Below are 26,715 nucleotides of genomic sequence, written 5' to 3' on the forward strand. Positions count from 1 at the left end.
AACAGGACAGCATAGTACCGGAAAACCACCAAAGAAAAGAACGGAAAGGAAGGAGGGGCCAATATAGCTCAGAACCGATATGGCTGTAATGTATTTTCAGTGCCATATCGGTCAGAAATAAGTCAGAAATATGAATCAAAGACCATATGAAAGAGCATTCACTGCCAGATGAAGTATATTTAACTTTCCCATAAGTTGCCATGGGGAAGAGCCTGGACAAGCACAGGCCTTGATATTGCAGAAGAGAATACTTAGAGAGAAATAATACAGTGGGTTACCTTCAAAGTAAATTTACACAGGAATAAGGAAATAGAGCAAGCTAAAGTAAACTACGTAGTTGGGCAGGAAATGAAAAGGGGAAGTAGTTATGAGAGATAGTAAGGAGAAAAAAAAGTACCAGTTACAGTGAACTGCATGCTATCAGTAAAGGAAATAGAAGTTTGAATGAGACAGAATTGAAAACCATGGTATTTTGAAGAAACATTTACAGAAGACAAGGGAAAAGAAGGGACCAGGAAGTAGAGTCACAGGGGTGAAATAAAAGAAATAATAGTAGGACCTTTAAGAAACTGCATGCAGTCAAGTAACTGTGACCTGAAAACTCCAAACAATGAAAGGATTTCTCTAGAGATTAGTTAATGCAGAGGTAGAGATTCAAGAGGATAGATCAGAAATTGGGAAGAGGTTAAAGACGCTTAGAAGACCTTCATAATGCAGTAAAATTATTGATATCTTCCAAAAACTGGCAAGGGGAGGAGCCGGGCATGTCTTCATGTATATATCAGAAATTGTCCCCCTTATGGAGTGGGGGTAGAAAAATACAGATGGAATCTCACTTTTCAAGGCGTTAGGCAAGGTGCCAGCATAAAGACCGACCCACGAAAAGTAAGAGTGAACTCCAAGGGTAAACCATCCAGAAGGATGGAAGTTTTAGGAGGAAATATACAGAGGTTATTAGAAAAAAAAGGGGCACTATATGAAATAGCTGAAATGATATATATAGCTGAAAGAGACAGGAAAAGAAGAATAATTAACAAGGATAGATATGTTTGGAAATGTTTTCACTTTACCAGTTAGAAGTGTAATAATAAGACAAAATACTCACCTCTTCTCAGAGAAAAATGAAAAAGACCCCATTTATAGACATGGGGAAGAAGACAGAAGAAGAGTAGAACTAAAGTAAACGTCTAGTGAGAGAAACAGTAAAATTGACAGAGGAAGAGAGATAGACTACATTTTGGTCCACTGAGATTCAAAATCTCAGTCTCTTATTTGACCAAAAAGATTTAAGTAAAGAAAAAAAAACTGTGTCCAACCAACGTCGGGATTACCAATGAATATATTGGGGTTCTAGGTCCCCTAAATTTAGGCTTATGTAGGGAAGGCTGTTAGTAACCCCATCTGACGCCAATCTTTGAACCCACTATTTTCCAATTTAAAGTAAATAACCATGAATCAACCATGGACCAGACAACTCTGTCAGGGGTCTGTCTAGGGATAAACATTTCCCCAGTCAAACCCAAAAGGCTTGTCATTTTGTTCTAGTTAATCTTCTTGTCCATGTTAGATTAATAGATTCCCTATAGGTAGAAAATAAGGAAGATGAGAGACAGATTCAAGTTTATTAAAGTTTATTACTCACCCAAATCAGGATTACATAGAGCAATGTATTCTTAAGGAGAGGTCTTTCACAGGGATCAATCTCTGGTCTCTAACTCTCCCCCTCACATGCCAAATGCCAACCATATTTATACTCTTTCCTTCCATTAGGTTCTATGGAGTTCTAAAAAACCTACTTCTACGTAAATGGCCCAGGTGGCCGGATGACACTTTTTTCTCTTAACCACAGATTTTGATAATTTTACCCTTGGATGGAGGGGAGGGCAGGAGAAATGCTGGACATGGATGGAGGTGAGGGAGGACAGGAAGGAGATGTACATGGATGGAGGGGAGAATTTCTGGACACAGATGGAGGAGAGGGGAGAGTTGAAATGCTGGATATGGATGGAGGGGAGGGAAGAGAGAGGACGTGAGATGAAGTGAGATGAGCATGGATGGAGGGGAGGAGAGAGAGGAGAAATGCTAGACATGGATGGAGGAGAGGGAAGAGAGAGGAAGGAGATGCATACTGCCGGAGATGAGGGAAAGGAGAAAAACTGCACATGGCTGGAGAAAATATGCAAAAGCTGGATCCACTCTATACCTCCTCCAGTCAAGTCCACGGAGGACCCAGATTTTACCTATGGATGTAGGGCAAGAAATGAAGAAGAAAGGAGGAAAGTAAAGAAATAAATGGAAAGGAAGCCCTGGAAGTGGAGTTAAGGGAGCAGATAGAGAGCAGCAGAATCAGATACTGGGACCAACATGATTAGAAAAACAAAGCCACAAGACAACAAAGGTAGAAAAAATATTTTATTTTCATTTTAGTTTTTGGAATATGTCCAATTTGAGAATTTACAACTGTTGTCTTATTTTGCAATGTATAGCAATGTTCTGATTGCAGAATCTGTATGCTAATTTGGTTTGTGTAATTTTGGGTATACTGGAGCTGTAACAGCTTATAGAAATTATTTATAATGAAAAAAAACAAGTTATTTTTCTTCTCCTGTACTGGTGTAATATTTGTGGAAGCAAACAAAAGAGCAGATCGCTAGGTGGTATTAATCAGACTTTATTGGAGAAATAATCGCCCAACACAGACTGTGTTTCGCCCACAAGGGCTGTGTCAGGGGCTTTCAGTTGCTGTGATATTAAACAAAGCAAAAGCATATAAACAGCAAGTCAGCTTCTTCCCAAGCAATATTGCGCTCAAAATTTCTCCAATAAAGTCTGATTAATACCACCTAGCAATCTGCTCTTTTGTTTGCTTCCACATTGGATTTTGCGGATCATCTGCCTTCTTGTTTTCCTGGTGTAATATTTTCAATGATTACTGTTTATATGCGCCATGGCTGGTAAAAGGGTGTGGCTAAATGTGCCAACACTGTCCAGTTCAGCACACTATTAGCAGCCAAGTTCATACAAAGTTAATTATGTTCAGTGGAAAATAAACCTGTTGGCTCAGGCTGCTTGCTATCTGAATATTCAATCATTGTTTCATTATTGCTACCAAGTATTACATATTAAGGGGATTTGTTTTAATTCATTTATCTAGTTCTTATCTGAATATTCAATCACTGTTTCGTTATTGTTGGATTATTTGTAGTAAATAATTAGCAGATTTTAGTACACACAGCTTCAGCTTTAGAAATGTTAATTTCTTTCTTCATCTCTCTCTCATTCACCCCTGAATAATTCACTGCTGAGTCACTTTAAAGTTGAAGTAACAAAACATCTGTTTACTCACAGTTTGCAGTTAGATTATAATCAGACAGGCTTATATATACATAATACTATACATTTGTATTATCAGCTCCTTCCATGTGCTTAGATGGTAATGGATGCTCACACCACCATAGATCCTCTCAGGTTAGGAGAGATCATGAGCTCCATGTGCTCCATGTGCTGCATCTGCTGCATCTAACCCCCACAGGAAGTTGCATAGCTGTGTGACCTCTCTAAGTAATTCACATCAGAGGTCACAGAGTAATCACAGAGAAATAATAGGTGACAGGCAATGCATGTAAAATACAATTACATTCCAACAAACCCCTTCTCATGCATAACTGTCATGCAATTATTTATTCATACAAAGTCCAAGCTTTATACGCAGATTCACAAAATGTTCTCTGGGTAACGGTTTGGTCATGATGTCAGCTGTCATCTCACTGGTGTGACAATAGTGTAGACTGATGACCCCTTCTTTCGCCAACTCTCGCACGTTGTGGTATTTCGTTGCGATGTGCTTGGTGCGTGACTGAACCTTGTCATTCTGTGACAGTCGGATGCAGCTCTGATTATCTTCCATTATCTGGATTGGTCTCTTTTCAGCTATTCCGAAATCCAGCATAAGTTTTTCAATCCACATCAGTTCTCTGCACGCTTCCGATACGGCCACATATTCAGCTTCTGTAGAAGACAAACTCACAATACTTTGTTTATGACTGGCCCATGAAATTTGTACATTTCCATACATAAACACATATCCACTTGTGGATTTATAATCAGAATGATCCCCTGCCCAATCTGAATCACAGTAACATATTAGTTTTGGATTACTATTGGCTGAAATCTTTAATTTACAATCAATGGTACCCTTTAAATACCTTACCATCCTTTTAACTGCAGTCCAATCTGATTTGGTAGGTGAGCTGACCCTTCTGCTCAAAATTCCTACTGCATTTGCTATATCAGCCCTGTATGTGGTAGCTAGATATAAAAGCTTACCTATGGCTGATCTATATTGGATGTTATCTGGTAAAGGTTCTCTTACTGTTTCATCCTTCAGAAAATCAGTGATCATGGGAGTGCTTACAACTTGGGCATCTTGCATACCTAAACTTTCAATAAGCTCATTTATTTTCTGCTTCTGGCTTAGAAGATAAGAACCATCATTTTGTTTCTCAATTTCTATACCAAGATAGTATGACACATTACCAAGTTCTTTTATCTCAACATTCAGGTTTAAATATTTTACAATATCCTTGTACTCTTGCTCACTTTTGCTTGCAATGAGCAGATCATCAACAAAAGCTAAAATGTATGCATATTGTCCATTTCTGCACCTAGTGTACAAGCATTTATCTGCTTCACCTTGCTTAAATCCTAAATTTGTCAATATTTCATGCAATTTATCATTCCAACATTTTGCACTTTGCTTTAATCCATAAAGACCTTTGTTTAATTTACACACTAGCTGTCTTTGTTTTGTATTTATGAAACCTGTTGGCTGTTCCATGTACAAGTCTTCAGTTATTTCTCCGTGAAGAAACGCTGTTTTCACATCAACGTGGTTGACTTGCATGCCTTTTGAGACTGCAATGCTCAGAAGTGTTCTTATTGTCGTGTGTTTCACTACAGGTGCAAACACTTCATCAAAATCTTCTCCATATTTTTGAAGATATCCCTTTGCCACTAATCTGGCTTTATACCTTTCCACTTTTCCTTGTGCATTCCTTTTTAACTTGAATACCCATTTGCATCCTATAGCTTTCTTGCCAGGAGGTAATTTTGTAAGAATCCAAGTATTATTTTTATCCAATGCATCAATTTCTTCTTGTGCAGCTTTATGCCATTCAGCAGCTTCTTCTGCTGGCATTTTCTCAATCTCATCCCATGTTAAGGGCTCTTGAGCTTCTGCTGACTTTGTTAGGTAAGACAGTCTTGGGGGTGGAACACCTTTGTTTTCCCTGGATGTGCGTCTGACAACAGGTTGGTCTGACCTTTCCGCATCCTCTAAATCTGAGAGTTCTTCTCCAATTGATTCCCCTTCTCCAACTGTACTGTCTTCTTCAATGATCCTTTCTGTGTCTGCTTCCTCTGCCTGTTCCTCGTTAGATACAGATGAGTTGCTTTCAGACATCTGCCTTGGTATGGCATTTATATACACTGGCATGTCTATTATGGTTCTAGTTTCATATTCTGGATGATAAGGCTCATCTGGGATAATCCAGCCTTTATCAACCCTTTTGTTTTCATCAAAATATGTAACATGTCTTATGCCAACAATGCCAGTTTTCAGATTCAAAATTCTATATCCTTTGTGTCCTGGAGTATAGCCAACTAAAATGCCCCTTTCTGTTGTGGAATCCAGCTTATGCCTTCTTTGCTTTGGTATATGAGCATATGCTGTACTTCCAAATGTTCTTATGTGTGACAGGTTTGGCTTCCTACCATGCCATGTCTCATGTGGTGTGCGCTCCGCGCCTTTAGTTGGCATTCTGTTTTGTAGGTACACTGCTGTGAGAATGGCTTCCCCCCATAGTCTTTTAGGGAGATTGCTATCTGACAGCATACATCTGGTCATTTCCACAAGTGACCTAAATTTTCTCTCTGCAACAGAATTTTGCTCTGGTGTATAAGCTACTGTTGTGATATGCTGAATGCCTTCTTGTTCTAGAAATGTGCGCATGCTTTGTGAAGTGAACTCACCACCATTGTCGGTCTGAAGAACCTTTGGTTTCTTTCAAATTTGTTGCTCACCATGGCTACGTATTTCTTCAGCATGTCTGTGACTTGACTTTTCTCTTTCAGCAAATAGGCCACACAATATCTAGAGAAATCATCCAAGAATATTAGCACAAATCTGTTATTTCCCAATGATGGGATATTAAACGGTCCACATAAGTCACTGTGTATTAAGTCCAGCACTTTATTACTCCTATTTCCTGTGTATGCAGGAAATGAGGGTCTCACACCTTTTTGAGTAACACAGTCTATGCATTTCTCCATATTACCAGCATTTGCACTTATCTGAATGCCGGTGGCCAGTTGCTTACTGTAAAGATCCTGGATCACCTTAGAATCACGATGTCCCAGGCGGCGGTGCCAGATTTCCAGACTACATTTACCATCATTCTTCCTTACTTGCGCCATATGTGAGGCTTCACCTGAAATGTTCAGCTTATAAACATCATTATGCATAAAAGCTTCAGCATACACTTCATCATTTTTAGAGATTGTGCACTTACTGTTTTCAAAATGAATCACAAATCCCTTCTTATCTAATGTAGATACACTAAGCATATTGCAAACTGCTTGGGGAATATACAAGACATCACTTACAGGAATTTCTTTAACTTCATTAGACACTTTGCATTTTAAGAATCCAATACCTTTTGCTTGGATCTTAGCAGTCCCTGCGTTTGCAGTTTTAAGAATACCTTCTTCTGGACACATTTCCTGAAAGAAATCCTTACAATTGGTTAAATGGCATGTGCTCCCCGAATCCAAAATCCAAGTACTTTCATTTGAATTATTATTTACCATAGTCAAAGATTTTTCTGCCATTAGAAAGCCCTTGTGTTTATCTTTGTCCTTCATACATTTCCTGGTTTGAAAATTCTTTAGTTCCATTGGCTTAGGTGAGCTAGAGGGAGTGTTTTGTGTTTCCTTACACCATTTAGATACATGTCCCTCCTTTCCACATGAGTAGCAAATCAGCTTGCCCTTGGGTGGAGTTTTCCCATAGCTCCGCCTTCCTCTGTTCTTTGCCAAGAAATTTGTTTCATTTCTCTCTGACTTGCTTTGAGAACACATCTCCTCAGAATCATTTATTATGCATTCCTGCCTTAGTTTTGATGTTGCCTGTTCAAAAGATTGCCCTTCAATGGCCTCATTTACAGACCTAAAAACATCAAACTTCTTTGATAGTGAGGTAAAAAGAAATGCTCTTTTCAATGCATCACACATGGGAATTCCAGAAAGTTCTAGCTTTTGAAATGAAGACATAAGATGCATAATGTGATCATTACATTCACTTTTATCCCTTAATTTGTTTTCATTCAACTCTGCCAACCAAATTGGTTGCTGCTTTGCATATGTAGTTGCATACATAGTTCTCAGTTTATATAAAATGTCCTTTGGTGTATCTTTTCCCTCCACTAATATGGCTTGTTTCTCTGAGAGAGCTTCCAAAAGCATGCACTTCACATAATAGTTTGCATTGTCCCATTCAGCCATATTTTCAGCTGTTCTGTCTTGGTCTAAGCATATATTTAATCCTTTTGCTCGAAGGAGACAAATGAATCTTAGTTCCCACTGCTGATAATTAAACTCAGTTAATTTAGGCACCTTGAGAGAATAGAACAATAGTGAATTTCTTCCCTCAGCCATTTTCTTAGCCTTCTGTCTGCTGTGTGGGGGGAGAGAGAGACAGACTGAATCTTTCCTTTAAGACTTAAGAGAAAAATGTGGCCTTTTTTTCTGCCTGGTAATATTTCTCTTCTTTTTCAATTCCTGGCCCTGGGCCCATAACCCTTTTGTTGGATTATTTGTAGTAAATAATTAGCAGATTTTAGTACACACAGCTTCAGCTTTAGAAATGTTAATTTCTTTCTTCATCTCTCTCTCATTCACCCCTGAATAATTCACTGCTGAGTCACTTTAAAGTTGAAGTAACAAAACATCTGTTTACTCACAGTTTGCAGTTAGATTATAATCAGACAGGCTTATATATACATAATACTATACATTTGTATTATCAGCTCCTTCCATGTGCTTAGATGGTAATGGATGCTCACACCACCATAGATCCTCTCAGGTTAGGAGAGATCATGAGCTCCATGTGCTCCATGTGCTGCATCTGCTGCATCTAACCCCCACAGGAAGTTGCATAGCTGTGTGACCTCTCTAAGTAATTCACATCAGAGGTCACAGAGTAATCACAGAGAAATAATAGGTGACAGGCAATGCATGTAAAATACAATTACATTCCAACAGTTATTGCTACCAATATTAAGGGGATTCGTTTTAATTCATTTATCTAGTCCTTACATGCACATGGTTTTGCATTTTAAACCCAAAGGTTTCCTAGTATAGCTTTTTTCATGTTTGAATTAGTTTTTGTATACAAGTTTTGCTTGATTTGCCTTTATTTGAAATAAAAGAAAATGTTTAAAACATATCTTGTCAACAAGGGGCTGGGTGGGGGTGGGGCTGGGGGGCCCCAGAAAACTGGTCTGCACAGGGCCCCGCAATTGCTAAGACCGGCCCTGGGCACCCAAATTTGCATGCCAAAATTTTAGCACAGATCTAAGATGAACACATAAATACATTGCTTAAAGAGCCATTAACTAGCAATTAATTGATGTTAACAATCAATTTTTGCAGTCAATTGGCAATAATTGGGATTTGTGCGTGCATCTGCCTGTGTGCTATTCTATAAGACCGGGCACCTAAATCCCCTTGTGTACATCTCAAAAGGGGGTGCGGCCTGGGGAGGTGCAGGAGCATTCTGAAAAGCTGTGCGTGGTTTTAACAACTAGCATCATTTCCACACACAAATGCCATGATTTATAGGAGGTTTCAGCTGGCACCCAACTTTGGGCGTGGGAATTGGCTCTAGGTGCTATTTATATAAGAGGTGCTCAACCCTGAGCACTCTTTATAGAATAGCACTTAGCTCCACTTTTTTCCAGTGCCGATTTTTGGGTGTCATTTATAGAATTGCCCCCTACTTTGGTGTGTAATTTATAGAATAGTATCTGGCACCACTGTTCCCTCTAAGCTGAGCAGGGGTTCTTCAACTGCATTACTGCTAGTAGGGGGTGGTGCTTCGATATTGTGTTTTCAATTGCTAAGGACAGGCAGGTTCCCTGGAGTCCTACAGAGCTTACCTGACCCTCGCTATTGAACATGTGATAGTGAAACAGTTCCACCCACTGACTGGGCTGCAGGTGGAGGACTTCCACTCAGCTTAGAGGGAGCAGTATCTATCACTTATGTGTGCAAATGCTAATTATTGCTGCTTTTGACACATATAAGTGCTGACAATCTAACATATAAGTGCTGACATATAAGTGCTGACACTTGAATCGTCATAGGGGGCACCAAGTTATAACATGAAGGCGATAAGTTTGGCCAAACATGGAGATTCCCAACCAAGGTTATGAATTAGTCAGTCCTGCATTTTGATTTAAAAGGATTTATGTGGTTAACACAAATTAAATGCATAAAGTCGACTGATTATTGACCTCTTTGTTAATCGCATTGCAAGTGAATTATGCAAGATTTAATTTTCCAGTTGTGTTTCTCTTAAAGAAATAATCCTTAATATTTCCTGCACCTTTCCTACAGCAATATCTAAGCTGTGTTCAGAAATTATACATGGCAATGCTAGAAAATGCTGACTTCAAAAATTCAGAGGCAGTCCGTAAGGCGATTAATACATGGGTTGAAAAAGAGACGAAAGGTAAGGACACACTGTTTAGAAGATAATTTTATAACAGGTCACCTAGGGAAAGAGGACAAGAAAGTGCTTTTTTGTAGCTTATTTCAGAGGGATACTTAAGAGTCTATGGAGAGGATTCTATAAACAGTGATGGAAAAAAAATCAATATGGAGCACTATTGTATAAATGGCGTTCTTGGTTGAGTACTGTTTACAGAAAATTGCTTAGAGTCCATTTCTGCGCTAAATGTGGGGCACCGGCATTTATGCCAACTGAAACCTGGTATAAATGCTAGTGCCCAATTCCTGGCATTTTGTCGCAGAAATGGAGCTATTTTGTAACTCTGTGCACAAAGTTTAGGAATGACCCTGCTATGCCATTGTCCACAACCCTGTTTGAGTTACGCACCAGGGGTTTAGGCTCGTGGGTTACAGATTGGGGTACAGGCATTTGTGTGTGCAATTTTCAATTATTTCCAATTAATTGTCACAAATTTTGGCACCAACATCTCAGCATCATATATAGAATCTGGGGGTATATTTCTTTATAAAATAGCCCCCCAAACTGTATAAGTCATGGATAAATGAAGCTGCGGATATTTTCACCTACTCTGAAGCAGCTATGAATGTTTGCACATAAAAATGCCAATTCCATAACAAGTGATTTGCATTTATACACTAAGGGCCCTGTTACGAAACCACAAAAGCGGCTGGCTGTGTGGTACTGCTGACACAGTCCATTCATTTTTAACAGGCTGTGTCAACAATGCTGTGCTGCAGCCACTAGCACAGCTTTGTAACCGGGGGTGGGGGGGGCAAGGGCCGTATTCTATAATGGTTATGCTCCTAAATTACAAGTGTAATCTATTTTGTAGAATAGATTAGGCTCATAATTTAGGAGTGTAAATATAGGAGCCAGTGTAATGTGCACAACAATGGCGTTGCACTCTTATAACTTGAGACTCTAGAGATCAAATGAGCTGCTATATTTTATTTATTTGGATTTTGCTCACACCTTTTTCAGTAGTAGTTCAAGATGAGTTACATTCAGTTATATTGGGTGTTTCCGTGTCCCTGAAGGGCTCACAATCTAAGCTTGTACCTAAGGCAATAGAGGGTTTATTGACTTGCCCAAGATCATGGGGAGTAGTGGTGGAATTTGAACCAGGCACCTCTGGATGTCAATACTGGTGTTCTAACCACTAGGCCACTCTTCCACTCCCTGTTCTGTGTCATCTGCAATTTCTTTACAGCAGTGTTTTTACAGCCCACGTATTCTGCATTACAGTAATCTACCTGTGCTAGAACTAATACATGAGCCAGCAGTCAAAATGACTTGGTAGCAAAAAAAGGCCGTATTCTCTTCAATTTCCACAATATCCTAAAAATCTCTGGGAGTAAGTTCCAGAATGTGGGGCTACTCCTGTGAAGGCTCACTGGCGGGTCTCACATCATACAATTTCTTTTGATGAAGGTACAGATAGTGATGCTCAACAGAGGACCTTAGAGGTCTCAAAAGTGTGTAGAGAGCTAACTTATTCTTTAAAGGCCCTGTTTACTAAGTCGAGTTGTAGTCACTAACGTTTTTAGCGCACGCTAAAAATTAGCGTGCACTAATACTAGAGACACCCATAGGAATATATGAGTGTCTGTAGCATTAGTGTGCACTAAAAATTAGCACGTGCTAAAAACGCTAGCATGTCTTAGTAAACAGGGCCCTAAGTACTGTATTATGCTGTTAACAAACTTTTAAGGTTTATGTTAAACTGTACTTGCTCTACATTGCCTTGTATAAATCCCTTCATAAAGAGGGTTAATAAATCCCAATAAATAAAATAATTAGGAGGAAATTCTAGAGCAAAAGTTATGTATCTACTTTCCATGGTCTGTTAGTCGATTCTACAATAACATTTACTCATGTAAATCAGCATTAGCACATCTAACATAGGCGCCGACTCCGTGGATGCTGTGGGTGCTCGAGCACCCCCAATATTTGACCCTCCGGAAGTCCCGGAATGGAAGTTCCCAGCCAGCCCGACCTGCGCTGCCTGCCCTCTTCTCTCTCAACAGTCCTCCTCCTGCCCCTCGCTTTCCTGCGTGCCGCCCAGAATTTAAAAGTCATCTTAAATTCTCGGGGTCCGGCGGCAGCAGTGAAAGGCGAGCAGACTCGGCGCTTCAGCATTCCCTTCTCTCTCTCAGCTCTGCCTCTGGTCCTGCCCTTGCAGAAACAGGAAATGAGGGCGGGACCAGAGGCAGAGAGAAGGGAAGGCTGAAGCGCTGAACCTGCTCCCCGAGGTAAGATGACTTTTAAATTCTGGGCGGCACGCAGGAAGGTGAGGGGCAGGCGGAGGACTGTTGTGGGAGAAGAGGTCAGGCTGGGGTCGGACTGGCACTCGGAGGAGAGGGAGGGGGGCCTGGAACTCGGAGGGCAGGAGAAGGAGGAGGGGAATGCACCACCTGTAAAAAAAAAAAAATTCAGCACCCCCAATCATTTTGAAAAGTTGGCTCCTATGCACATCTACATTTAGGTGTCTGCACTAACACCAGGCCTATGGTTGACATAAATGCAAGAACCTCAAATAACATTAATAGGTGTAAATTACAGTATTTTCTAAACTAAGGGGCACTTTCAGTAAGCTGTTAGGTGCTAATGTGCACCTAATGCATCAAAAATGGTCTTACGCAGGATGCGCTAAAGTGTTCACATTAGTTTATTACCTAAGGGCCCTGTTTACTAAGGTGCATTAGCATTTTTAACACACCTACAATTAGTGCACGCAATAAACATGTAGGTGTCTATAGGGATATTGTAGGCACGTATATGGTTAATGCACATTAAAAATGTTAACATGCCTATAACGCTGCTTAGTAAACAGGGCCCTAAGCATGTGGTAACTATTTTTTTTATTTTGGGGAGAGGGTCCACATCAGAGGTGGAGAATGGGCATAGATGTGCTAATTAGCTAGCATGTTGACATCACCGCCGTGCTAAGCGCATCCATAATGTGGGTGTCCTTAGCGCCTCCTAAATAAGAGGATGTAAGTGCTCCCTCAGTAATGCTTTTCAGTGGTCACGCGCTAATGCTAACATTGGAGCATGACCATATATTGAACAAATGGGGGAAAAAAAGCCCTTTTTGGATGGCTGTGGTAAAAATAGGCTTAGCACGCGTGAAGGTCCTGTGCAAGGGCACATTAAGCCCATTTCTAAATGTAGCTTAGTAAAAGGGCACCTAACCCCTGAATTCTATAAAAGTCGCTTAAACTTTTGCATGCTAGTTTGGGTGCACACCCAATTTGCATGCAGAATTTAATTAATGAGTCAATTAGCACTGATAATTGAGATAAGCAATTACTGGTGCTAATTGGATTTTATTAAAATTTGCATGCGCAAATTTAAGCATGTATAAATTTTATGTGCAGGTCCAGAAAGGGGGTGTAGCCATGGTAGGGTCATGGTTAGATCGGGGATGTTCCTTTATTTTATGCACATTGATATAGAATAAAGGGGATTCACACCTAATTTAGGCACATGGATTTACAGCACAGTTTCACTGGTGTAAATGGTTACGCCTAAATATAATAACGGTTCCCGGCACTAAGCAGTATTCTACAAATGGCGCCTAATTTTAAGTGCCATTTATAGAATAGCGCTAAAAGTTATCTTTTTCAGCACTGATTTTTTTTAGGCACATTTATCAATGTAGTCCTAATTGTGTAAATATTGGTCTGCCTTTCCCTCCCTTGTGAACACCCCCCATGTACTTACATACTAAGCCATAGGCATATGTGAATTATAGAACAGCGCTTAGCTTGGCTGCCATTTACAGGTGTAAGTGTACTCTTACATACATGCAGGGGTGTGCTGGTAAATTTTTAACAACGGGCTCTCTCTCCGGACATAGCCCGCCCTGAAATTTGGGGGGAGGGGAGAATACATGCCTCTCTCTCCCCTCCCTTGTGCGGGCACGCTAGGCATACCTTTGCCGAGCCCCACTAGCCAATAAATGGACTGCCACCATTCTCTGCTGCTTGTTTCTGGCTTTGTGCAGCATGATGGAACCTTCTTGCGCTTGCATGAAGAGTCCCAGCCTGATGCTCAGAGTCAGAAACAAGGAGCAGGGAGCAGCAGCAGTCTATTTACTTGGCTGGTGGGGCCAGCATCACTGCCAGCAAAGTAAAAGAGAATTCAGGAGGGGGCCCAAGCCTACATTTTGGGAGTCAGTTGTTAGAATAGCCATGGGGAGGCCTACTTTAACAACCAGCTCCCAAAATTCTTAAAAACAAACGGCTCTCGCGAGCCCGTGAGAGCCCGCTCCAGCACACCACTGCATACATGGATGAGAGTATTCTCTAAATGCAAGTGTGCAAACTGCACTTACATTAAGTGATCTGTTATAGAATGATGGGATAACTGTTAATGTTGACTTTGATGATTTTGACCAAAATAAAATAAATTAACAAACTGTTAACACTTCCCACGCCACTTGGCTGTGCTTCGACTTTCTCAGACCTGGGCCCAATGCCACACCAGGTTTACTAGGTAACTCTGGATGCTTGGCAGTTCAAACAATATCAAACCAGTCAGAAATTTCCTGTATTTAATTAGGAACAGTCTCTTCCCTGGGGCTACATGCCTCCCTGGGCTTGGTGCATAGCTCCAGCACTCTTATAGCTTCAACTCAGCAACAAAAAGAAAACAGAAAAACAAGCTCTTTTCCCACAGGTATTAACCCAGCCCTGAGTCCCACAGTCCAAATCCTTTCCTCCCCGAGTTCATCAAGTCCACTTATCCTTGGGCAAAAGTTCCAGCATTTTCCCCAGCAAAAAGGTTCCCAAAGTTCCTTCAGCAAAAAGCCCCAAAGTTCTTTCACCCAAAAGTTCCCCAAAGTTCATTCAGCCAAAAAGGTTCTGCTGCGCGCTTCACACTCACCCTAGCCAACCCTCACCTCAGAGCAACCTGAGGAAAGGGAACCCCCTCCCATTCATACCAGCCATTAACTCCTGGTATCCTCCCCAAGGGTCATGCTTGAGCCCAGAGCCAGGTGGAAGCTACTTCCCCAGGGAACCCGCTCAGATACTTCTCTGGGCTATTGTTAAGAACAAAATTACAGAGCATATTCAAAAGCATGGATTAATGAGACAAAGTCAACATGGATTTAGTGAAGGGAAATCTTGCCTCATCAATCTACTACATTTCTTTGAAGGGGTGAACAAACATGTGGATAAAGGTGAGCCGGTTGATATTGCGTATCTGGATTTTCAGAAGGCATTTGACAAAGTACCTCATGAAAGACTCCAGAGGAAATTGGAGAGTCATGGGATAGGAGGTAGTGTACTATTGTGGATTAAAAACTGGTTAAAAGATAGAAAACAGAGAGTAGGGTTAAATGGTCAGTATTCTCAATGAGTAAGGGTAGATAGTGGGGTTCCACAGGGGTCTGTGCTGGGAACGCTGCTTTTTAACATATTTATAAATGACCTAGAGATGGGAGTAACTAGTGAGGTAATTAAATTTGCTGATGACACAAATTATTCAAAGTCGTTAAAACGCAGGAGGATTGTGAAAATTACAAGAGGACCTTACGAGACTGGGAGACTGGGCATTAAATGGCAGATGACGTTTAATGTGAGGAAAGGCTAAAGCTTGGAGAAAAGGTGGCTGAGGGGAGATATGATAGAGGTCTATAAAAGAATGAGTAGAGTTGAACGGGTAGATGTGAAGCGTCTGTTCACGCTTTCCAAAAATACTAGGACTAGGGGGCATGCGATGAAGCTACAATGTAGTAAATTTAAAATGAATCAGAGAAAAAGTTTCTTCACTCAGCATGTAATTAGACTCTAGAATTCGTTGCCAGAGAATGTGGTAAAGGCGGTTAGCTTAGCGGAGTTTTAAAAAGGTTTGGGCAGCTTCCAAAAGGAAAAGTCCATAGACCGTTATTAAATGGACTTGTGGAAAATCCACTATTTCTGGGATAAGCAGTATAAAATGTTTTGTACATATTTGGGATCTTGCCGGGTATTTGTGACCTGGATTGGCCACTGTTGGAAACAGGATGCTGGGCTCGATGGACCTTTGGTCTTTCCCAGTATGGCAAAACTTATGTACTTATGAATTAACCGGTTCACCAAGGTTGCTAGCAGGCCCTGAGATTGCCTCTTTTTCCACCCGGGCTAAGGCAAAAATATCCATGGGCTTTACCTGCATTCCTTCACCACCTCTTTGGCATCGGTAAGCAACTCCTCAGGTATCCATTCCATAGGCTCTATCTGTCTCTCCTCTCTCCCCAGCTGCTCCCAATCTTTATCTTGAGCTCGCTCAAAGGCTTCCTGTTCCTCTCCCCTAGGAACCTGGGAGTTGTAGTCCGGTTCACCCTCTCTAGGGGAGTCTAGTGGCCTCCTCTGGGAGTTGGGGGCATTGCAGCGCTGGTTAGCCTTCCTAGAGGATTCAGGTGATCCTTCCCGAGGATGCTGGGATTGGTAGTCCCTCCATTGATCCCACCCACGCTGGCCTTTCCAGCTCCCCAGTCCGTAGTTCCGGCTCCTGGATCTACCTAACCCCTTACAAGTGTCACAAAACTTACCAACAAATCACTGATAAGAAATTGTTGTTTTTATCATAAGTGCATGTGTTTTATCTAAAGTTACCTTGTTACTCCTGTACCAATAAGAAACCTACAGAAAAGACTTTACAAATTATACAGAAATGGGACACAGTTTAAGAAATGATTTTTCTCAGAATTTGTGGAGGTCAATAGTCAACTTGAGTTATCTAGGTAGGAGCAGCACCTACATGATTAAGCTATGCTGACTGGGTCCTGGGCTAATAATCAATAGCATTTAATTGGAAAGTGCTGCTGAATATCAGGTCTGGAGCACATAAAAAGGCTGTTCTAATTTGTTTGGGGAGCTGAACATGAGAGATACCTGGATAACTTCTGACAGCCACTGATAACCTGGATATTCAGTGCCAGTATCTACATATGGCCGAGTGCTTAGTATCTGGTTCTAAATCAGCCCATGGCAACCTGTGATTGAAAAATAAAATGATCCTACCACAGGCTGAATATAGACCAGATGGTCTTTTGTCTTTTTTCATGCCATGAATACATGCATTAATGAAAACCCACTCACAGCATATTTTTATGTGATTCCTTTTAAGGTAAAATTAAAGATCTGTTCGCTGAAGGTTCTCTTCGACCAGACACTGTTCTAGTCCTGGTAAATGCTGTCTACTTCAAAGGAAAGTGGGAAAAGGAATTTAAAAAAGAAAATACAAGAGAAGCACAGTTCAAACTGAATAAGGTATTTACATAAAAGACACATGTTCTACCTCTGTTTGTGCAGTTCAAGTGTACCTTAAGGAGGCACAGGGAGAGAAGCATGATCTCTGGGCAGTAGAAGGCAATAACAAAAGTAATTACAGTATAGGTACAAATGATTATCTTTTTTGTATTATTAATATTATTTATTTTGAAGATTGTAACAATACAATAATAAAACAATCCAATTATACAGGAAAAAAAAGTGCCAGGAAAGAAAAAAAATCATGAAGAAAAAAACTTAATGTTGTGTTAATTCTGTGGAAGTTGATAAGAAAAGATCACATAAGATAAACGTAGCCATACTGGGACAGACCGAATATCCATCAAGCCCAGCATCCTGTTTCCAACAGTGGCTAATCCAGGTTACAAGTACCTTGCAAGATCCCAAAACAGTATAACACATTTTATACTGCTTATCCTAGAAATAAGCAGTGGATTATCCCCAAGTGCATCTTAATAATGGCTTATGGACTTTTCTTTAAGGAAGTTATCCAAACCTTTTTTAAAACCCTGCTAAGCTAACTGCTTTTACCACATTCTCTGGCAATGAATTCCAGAGTTTAATTACAGGTTTAGTGAAGAAATCTTTCCCCAATTGTTTAAAGTTAGGAGCTAAAATGCTGGATACTAAGCGCAAATTCTCTATTGGCAATTATGTGCATTATTGCTGTTTTTATACAATACTAGCATAAATCCGCAGTTACGCGCCTTGCTAGTTCAATGGCTGCTGTAAATGCTCGCACCTAACTGCTGGAAGTTATGCACATAACTGACAGTATTGTATAAACTTGGCGCATAAATGCTGGCCATGCCCTGACCCATTCATCCCTCTCCCAGGTCCACACCTCTTTGCAGTTAAGTGCTATGGATTTTGTGGGCTATGTCATTTCAGCGTCTGCCACCAGCTGATTTTTAGTGCAAGCTAAAAACGGTAGCATGGCATTGTAAAAGATCCCCCACATTTGTAGAACCCCAAATTAGTGCAGTTGCACTCAAAACTGCAAATTAGTGTGAGCAAGGAGGTACAGAGATATCACTATCTAGACAATTTTCAACTTCCTTACTAGGAGGTATAGAGCAGGGAGAGGTTTGACACAGATTTGTAGTCTCTGTTCTCTTAAACTGGGATTTCTGATAAATTCTGGGCTAGGTCTCTCTGGAACAGGTAATTGTAAAACCATTCCTAACCTAGGGCATGGGCTTCCTGACCAAATTATACAGAATGTTGCAATCTTACAACTCCAGAAACATACTGTAATATGCATTCGTCCAGGCCTCACTCTATGTTAGAATGTTTTAAGCAGGACTTTTTTTTGTGCTGGTACACTCTGGTACAGCAGACTGGCACCTTTTTTTAATAGAGTTAAGAGATGACAAGGAATGTAGAAACCAAAGACTGGAACACAATTGAGGGGTGTGGCTACTGTAGGGGCAGAGATATAGATAGTGACCCCGACCTTAAGGTTGTCCCTGTCAGGGCCGCTGAGAGGGGGGGCATGGGGGACAAAATTCCCCAGGCCCGGGCCTCCAAAGAGGGCTCAGCGCCTCAGTCCCACCCACCCTCCGTTGTCGACCGAATGCCACCGGGCCGGGCCCCCTGCATTGAAATCACAGTGCCTCTCACCTCCGTGTGAAAGTGCTGCAGGCAGCAGGACAGCAGATCGCCTCCCTTCAGGCCTTCTTCCCTCCCTGTGTAACTTCCGCGAGGGCGGGACACAGGGAGGGAAGGAGACCCGAAGGGAAGCGATCTGGTCCTGCTGCCTGCAGCGCTTTCACACGGAGGTGAGAGGCGCTATGATTTCAATGCAGGGGGCCCGGCCCGGTGGTGGACGGAGGGGGGGGCAGGTGGAGGCAGGGCCGGTCAAACCCGGTAAGTGGGGTAAGTGCCGCAGGGGGGCGCCTGCTTTCAAGGGTGCCGCTGCGGCGCCATACCGCGCCGCTCTTGGTGCTTTAAATCTTTAATTTACCTCCATTCCAGCAGCGGCGTCATTTGAAAGCCCTGCCCCGTCTCTAGCCTTCCCTCCCTTCGTGAGTTCATTCCACAGTCCCGCCTTCTGATGTCATTTCCTCAAGGGCGGGACATCGGAACGAACTGACGAAGGGAGGGAAGGCTAGAGACGGGGCAGGGCTTTCAAATGACGCCGCTGCTGGAACTGAGGTAAATTAAAGATTTAAAGCACCAAGGGCGGTGCGGTATGGCGGGGGATGGGGGCGGAGAATCGCTGGACAGGGGCAGGGTGGGAGAAGAGAGAAAGGAGATGCTGGTGGGGGTGCGCGCGGGCGCCAACTCAGTCTGCAGGGGGGCGCCAGAGACCCTAGGACCAGCCCTGGGTGGAGGGGGGAGCAGGGACCTCGGGGGGCGGGGGGGCCTCGGGGGCAGCCTCGCCCCGGGCCAGGCCCAGTTTCTCGGCAGCCCTGGTCCCTGTATGAGTACTGATACCTTTTTTCCTACAAAAAAAAGCACTGGTTGAAGGGACAAAACATCTACAGATTAGTCTACGATAAAAGGAGTTAGGCTGCCATCTGCCGATCAGATCAAGGATTGCAACAGACAGTCTCAGCAGACATTGAAAAAACTCTTAATGAAGGCTTTGGAAATTTTGTCTTCTTCACAGATAGTACAATTTTATGCATAGTTTTGCATCTTATCAAAATTTCTAGTTACTGAGTAACTATGATACAAATTTGTGCAAAGAAACTGAGCGCATAATAAAGTACAGAAAAAATATCCTTAAAAAACCTGCATTTGCAGGCAAAAAATGAATGAAAAATGAAGATTGTTTTAATTTTATTTCCATACGTGCTATTTTTCTTGTTTACATGTAAGTTCCATTAGAAAACTAGTATGTGCTAGTTATCAAATAGTGGTCAAAACTGTTGTCCATTTACTAGATTAGCCTCAATGTATTAAAATCCTTTAGCACTCTGGTTCTTAGCACGATCCCCGGTGATTACTTGGTGAAGACATGAGGACCTGTTAAGGTCATAACCAAGGACTGAGCCTAGAGCTTCTGCACACTGCATGTCTATGATCCATTTGTTTCAGACTTTCAAAGGATCAAAATGCAGTGATGTAATAAATGAACCTGCCCAGCAGATGGTATCAACTTCCTTTCTACCTTCACTGTTATATAACAGATTATATCTAACACTTGTGTATATGAGCCTTAATAATGTATCCTAGAATGCCTGATTTTTATAAATGTGTTTTTTCTTTTAAAGAGAGAGAGTAAGCCTGTGCAGATGATGTATCAGAATGGTAAATTTAAACTGGCCTCAATACCTGAGATGCACATGAGGATCCTTGAACTCCCGTACTGTAAGCATGAATTCAGCATGCTTATACTGCTTCCAGATGTTATAGCTAATAACTCCACTGGCCTGGATGAGGTAATAATTTAATTTCATGCTTTTTATTATAATTTTAACAGTTTACAGGCTGATATTCAAATGAGTTTTCCTATTACATTTGGGAGGTAATCAACAAATCTCAACTTTTAAATTTCCTGCGCAAGGCAGATTTGCACACAATAAAGCCAGCATATGCAAAACTATCTCAGCAGGGCCATGCCAACCCAGTAAGCGGGGTAAGCACTGCAGGGCGGCGCCTGCCTTGACGCCGTCCAGTTGTATTTAAAAAATAAAAATAAACCTTACCGCGTTGGCGCGTCAGCGCCTATGCGCATGCGCTGCTGCTGCCTTCCCGCGCGCCTCCTCTCCCTCTGCAAGGTCCGTCCATCGATTCGAGCCATATAGAGCAGGCGTTCTAGTTATATCACAATCCTTCCACACGTGGACCAGGGGCAGCACAGCAGAACCGGAAGGAATGCCGTACAGGGTAGTTTGTATAAAAATCTATGATTTGATGTTGTAAGCTGTTAGCTTATTTCTAATGTTGTGTTGTTAGCTGCTCTATAAATTAAACTGTATCGCTGCTTAGTTCCAGGCTTCCCCGCCTGCATCAGTTTAAGATCCGTAGGGAGCCTGTTTTGTGTCCTAGACTTTTTGTGAGGATTTTGTTTCCTGATTCTCTTTGGTGTGGATTGGTTAACTCAGGAACTACAACATGCAAGCCCCAGGAAAATACTTGGTAACTTTTCAGTTGTGGTCATCCGAGATTTATTGTAGAGGGGTGGCCCACATATTCTCTCACATACACTTCATAGTTCCCCTCTCCTTTGCATCTTCACCTGGAGACCAGCACCTGCAGAGACAGCTTCCCTCCCCCAAGCTGTACCAGTAGAGGTTAAGAGCTCACAAATGCCCCTTGCATTCTCTGGTCTTTCCTCCCCCATCCCAGCTAAACTGTAATTCAGCTAGCACTTTGGTGGCGAACAGCATGCATTGTTTTAAAGCTGATGGCTCTCCTGCATAACTGGGAGGGGGGGGGCATCCTTACTCAGTTGTTTTCTTTCACTGTCTACCTCTACACAACACTCTCTTGCACTCTCCTCCCTGTGCTGTTCCCCCTCCCACATCAGTGCAGGAGCTGGACACAGAGATTCCCCTCCTGGGCTACTGATTAGCTCATTCTGCCATCCACAACTTCTCACAGGCAGGAGGTGAAGAGAATTAGCAGCTGCAATAGTCAGAGAGCTTTCTCCAGCTTTCTGCTTTTGGTCACATTTCTACAGCATGCCCTGTTCTCAGCCTAAACTGACAGTATTGACTGATCCAGCTCTTGCTCCAGTCTGCCAAGCATCTTATACTGTGTGCGTATGTCTGAGTGGTTTGCCCGTCTACTCCTGCAGCTCCATATCTTACTGTCATCACAACCCCTGATTCTCACGCCCACAAATGGACCTACCGAATAACCTGTACTGGGAGACCCCAACGCCCATGGTTACTAATTTGTGTGCGATACGACCAAAAGACCATGCGGATGTAAAGCATAAAATACATTATAGACATTGTCCCCATGTCATTCTCTAGTATGGAACTGTTTGGATGTCTTCTTGCACAGTATCTTTAGTAGGCTAATGTTACATTTTGTGACAATAGTAAAATCTGTCAGCGTTGTTAACAGCACTTAAGCACTAATTGGCAATAAATTAGAATTTACACGCATAACTCAATAAGCGTATTCCGTATTGAACTGCGCCTAAATTCTAAAGCACTTGTCATTCACCTTTTATGGTAATGGGCTGAAAAAGGGGGCAGGGTGGGAGAAGAGGGAGAAGAGAGAAAGGAGATGCCACACGGGGGGGGGGGGGGGGCGGGCGCCAACTGATATTCTGCAGGGGGGCGCCAGAGACCCTAGGCACGGCCCTGTATCTCAGACATATTCAGTGTGGTTATCCTGAAAACCTGACTGACGAGGACTGAAATGAGAAACACTGAGGCCACAATGCACAGAAGTTCCCAGAAACAAATGTGTGCTTTGAGATCCTTGGTAAAAGTTGAAAATACTGAGCGATTCCCAAAGGGAATCGCATGCAAATGAGCTGCTCGAACTTTCAGCAAGCAGCTCAAGTCAGTGTATATGTAGCACAGCCAATTGCTAAGCATGGCTGCTATGCGAATGCCCAGAATACCTCTACAGCATTTCACAGCTTTCATACATGCATACAAGCTGTGTAAGGTGTGTGTAGCTTTTTTTTTAAATCAGCTATAGCTGCTGTCTGTCATATTAGGCTATGTGAGTGACACAGCCAGGGAGACCCCTTTCTTGTAAATCACACAAATACTATGCCATCAGTCCCAATAATGGTAACTGTGCAACCATATAAATGCGGCAGGTCAAGTCCAAAAAAAAAAAATCCAGAACACCTTTACCCTTGACATGTGCAATGCAGATATCGCAGAACAGAGAGTCTGACACCATCTCAGTCTCATGCCCATGCTGGTGCAGAATTGGATCCCCTACTCCCATCACTAATATGGCCTCTTTAATTCCACCCCCCCCCCCCCCTGCCATAACCTAAGCAGGGAAATTACACCGAGGCCTAGCATCTCAAAAACAAATTCCTGGATGAAATCAGGCTGCCATTACCCTATACAAACATACTGTATATATTTTCCCTCACTGGTGCCAACTTGTTTGCAACTGTCTTAAATCATAAATGCCACACTTCTAACTGCACCTTAATCCCCTTTCCCTCCAAATTCACACTAGTTATCCCCTCCTTCCTCTCCTAGGTCTTTCCCTCCACCCTTACCCAACTTAATTTTAACAATTTACTGCTAACCTGGTTCCTCATTTTAAAGGGTCTTTAAAGCTGTCTCATTATTGAACAATGATTTGTCCAAAGCACAATCTCTACCTAAATTACACAAATACCCTCAACCTCCCAAAATGAACATTCTTTTTCATGTGTTGGGAAAGAAATTAATAGTAATAAACCAATGTTATTCAAATATCTTTATCCAATGATCTCCTGTCATTAAAACATGTATTAACAAATCCTATTCTTACTTTTTACAACTCAAATGGGATTCTGCTATATAATCCCATACTTCAAAAAGAGATTCACATGAGAGAAAGTAGAAGATGGTGACAGGGGTGTGACATTCAGCTGTTCTTTCATTCTTCAATAAATGCTTACGTTGAGATGGACAAACAGAGGGAGAATTACCATGTCTTCCTGAAGTCAGAGGCCAGACCAACCTCTGAGTAGTCCCAATGGATAATTTAGTACAGCGAATAGGGGTTTCAAGCTGTGGCATCTGGTGACAGCCCAGTTGAGAAACTGTAGGAGGTAGGTGTACCCACATGAGCTCTAGGGCATGACATCTCGTTTCACCTGGACTTCAGATTTCGACCACCTCAGCCGCAAATATATTGCTCACCTTCGGCCTTGGTGGCATTGGCACATTCTGATGATGTTGGAATATAAGCAGGAGGAAAGGAATGATCGGAGCAGGGCCGAAATAGAGGGGTTGTTTGCATGAGGTGATAGAAGTTCATGCTGGAGTTCAAGGAGAAGAGGTTGCCATGGAAGACAGGAAGGTGTGTGACCTGACCCAGTAATTTCCATGGAGCCTAACATTACTGGAGCTCCAGGTGTACCTGTTTCCTTAACCCAGTTTGTTACCACCCATCCACTTTCTATTAGTTTAGATACCATCTGGAATGCTATTGTTGTTCTGGGAAAAGTAGTATTAGTGACCTGGTTAATGTTTTGGTACAAATTCTACAAAAGATTGAGTTAAAAGATATGAAAAATGTTTGATATTCATCAAGTGGTAGATTGTGTGGATAAGATGGAAAAGGAACTAGACACAGTTACTGTAAGTGTGACAATTGACTAAATAGCTAAAACAGAAGCACTGGAGAATATTTCAAGGAGTTGTAAGGTATGTTTCTCTTCAATTTTCCTCACTTAAGTACTGTAACACTACAAGATATATTAAAAAAAATATTTAACTGAAAAACTATCTGTTTCACTATCTGCCATCGTCTAGTAGTAAATTGACTCTTTGAGGAATGATGAGATTCCCGTGCACTCCGCTCCATGGATAACTCCTTCTTATCTGTTGCCTTCTCCACTACTGCCAACTCCAGACTTCGCGCCTTCTGTCTCGCTGCACCCTACGCCTGGAATAAACTTTCTGAGCCCCTACGTCTTGCCCTATCCTTGGCCACCTTTAAATCTAGACTGAAAGCCCACCTCTTTAACATTGCTTTTGACTCGTAACCACTTGTAACCACTCGCCTCCACCTACCCTTCTCTCCTCCTTCCAGTACACATTAATTGATTTGATTTGCTTACTTTATTTTTGTCTATTAGATTGTAAGCTCTTTGAGCAGGGACTGTCTTTCTTCTATGTTTGTGCAGCGCTGCGTATGCCTTGTAGCGCTATAGAAATGCTAAATAGTAGTAGTAGGAGTAGGGTTAAATGTGTCTGGTCTTTTAGACTGCTCAGATTCAGAGTTTGTAATCTGTGCTATAATGTTGGTAAGCATTTAAAAAAATGCTGACTGCTGCTGGCAGAATATCCTGGGGTATATTTTACTATATTGACAAAGCAATTTGTACCTTACTGCGCCAGCCTCATTGTCAGGGTTTTCATGGAGAGAGAGAGAGACATGAAAGAGAAATTTGTGCATGAACATATTTGAGATTTTAAAACAATGATCTTTTAATTCTTCCAGTATGTCCAAAAATGCTCCCTCTAAAACATTCTTTCCCCATTTAGCAGCACCATCATGTCCAGACTTTCTCTACTTTATCAACATGAAGTTGTTTTGTTTTCTTTGTCTTTTCAGATTGAAAATGGACTAACTTATGAAAAATTAACAAACTGGACCACCTCAGCACTGAGGGAAGCTGAAGTTGATGTGTACATACCTGCCTTCAAGCTTGAGGAAACTTATGATCTCGGATCGGTTTTACAACAAATGGGAATGAAAGATGTTTTTTCAAATGCTGCTGACTTGTCTGGTATATCTACCACAGTTGGTTTGAAAGTTTCTAAGGTGGTCCATAAAGCCTATGTGGAAGTTAATGAGGAAGGCACAGAGGCAGCAGCTGCCACTGGTGTAACTGTGGTTCCAGTTAGTCTACCAATGCGCATTCAATTCGTGGCAGACCATCCTTTCATTGTCATCATTAAAGAGATAAAAACTAATGCCATCCTCTTCCATGGTAAATACAGCTCCCCATAGAAATACACTGAACCTCTATAACAGAGCAGGGTGGTCATGTTTAGATGTAATGCAGCGACATCCAGTCCACCTGTGAATTATGCAGATCACTCAGGCTTATGTACTCTCATGACGCAAGCTGGTTCCCTCAAAAATTTATGTCTGTGTTTATTAAGCAGTGCTACAGGCACATTAGTGTTTTTAATGCGCGTAAATGGTTTACGAGTGTTAAACGCTAACGCGCCCATAGAAATGTATAGGAGCGTTAATGTTTAACACGCCTTAAATTTACAGACATGTGAAAAACACTAACGCACCTTAGTAAACATACCCCTTAGTATCATATGTAAATACATAAATTTGAGCACTTGTTTTTTGTTTGTTTTTGCTTTTGAGATACATCCAACAATGTGAATTAAGGATAAATAATCAAAACAAAATGTAGACATAAATAAAAGGAACCAATAAAATAATAACGACTCTATATAGTCAACAAAAATGAAGGGAGTAAGAACCAAAGCAGAATACCCCTTGAGGAATAGGGAATTGAAGAAAATAATACATATAAAGAAAACTAGCAAGGTGAATATCTATAAACTATAACAATTTGAGCACTTGTTCAGGGTATACAATAAAACTGTAAGAATCAGCCTGGCATTTTATTAAATATTATTTTTGATCTATGATTTATAGCCTTTAATACTTAAGCATTTTAATAAATAATTTCTGATTCAACAGTCTTGTTTATGTCAAATTGATATACTAGAACAAATATATGAGCTATTTCTAGCTCTTTTGTGGTGCAGAGGGACTAGTATAGGTAAGCCTTGTTTATCATGGGTTAGATTAATTATTTCATCTTTCCAAATGAGAAAAAAGAGTCAGATTTTATGAAGAACTTGTATGTGTATTTCAACGTCCTATTCCACCCTTCACAGAATATGCATCAAAGCAGTTTATTTATTTATGCGTTGGTACTTATATCCCACATTATCTGGAAATACATAGACCAGTTCGATGTGGCTAACAGAATAA

At 41.5% G+C, this 26,715-nt stretch overlaps 1 protein-coding gene across 1 annotated transcript in view; it reads left to right on the plus strand.

Moving 5' to 3' along the window:
- The window catches only part of LOC115472909 (serpin B4-like), a 46,916-nt gene extending 20,977 nt beyond the window's left edge, over window positions 1-25,939 (plus strand). The window contains exons 5-8 of the mRNA XM_030207422.1: window positions 9,676-9,790; window positions 16,931-17,073; window positions 20,316-20,483; window positions 25,303-25,939. Coding sequence (XP_030063282.1) covers window positions 9,676-9,790; window positions 16,931-17,073; window positions 20,316-20,483; window positions 25,303-25,701 — 825 coding nt within the window. The 3' untranslated portion in view covers window positions 25,702-25,939. The remainder of the gene's footprint in view (window positions 1-9,675; window positions 9,791-16,930; window positions 17,074-20,315; window positions 20,484-25,302) is intronic.
- The last annotated feature ends 776 nt before the right edge of the window (window positions 25,940-26,715 follow it).

Source organism: Microcaecilia unicolor, chromosome 1, assembly GCF_901765095.1.
Source record: "Microcaecilia unicolor chromosome 1, aMicUni1.1, whole genome shotgun sequence".
Taxonomy (NCBI): domain Eukaryota; kingdom Metazoa; phylum Chordata; class Amphibia; order Gymnophiona; family Siphonopidae; genus Microcaecilia; species Microcaecilia unicolor.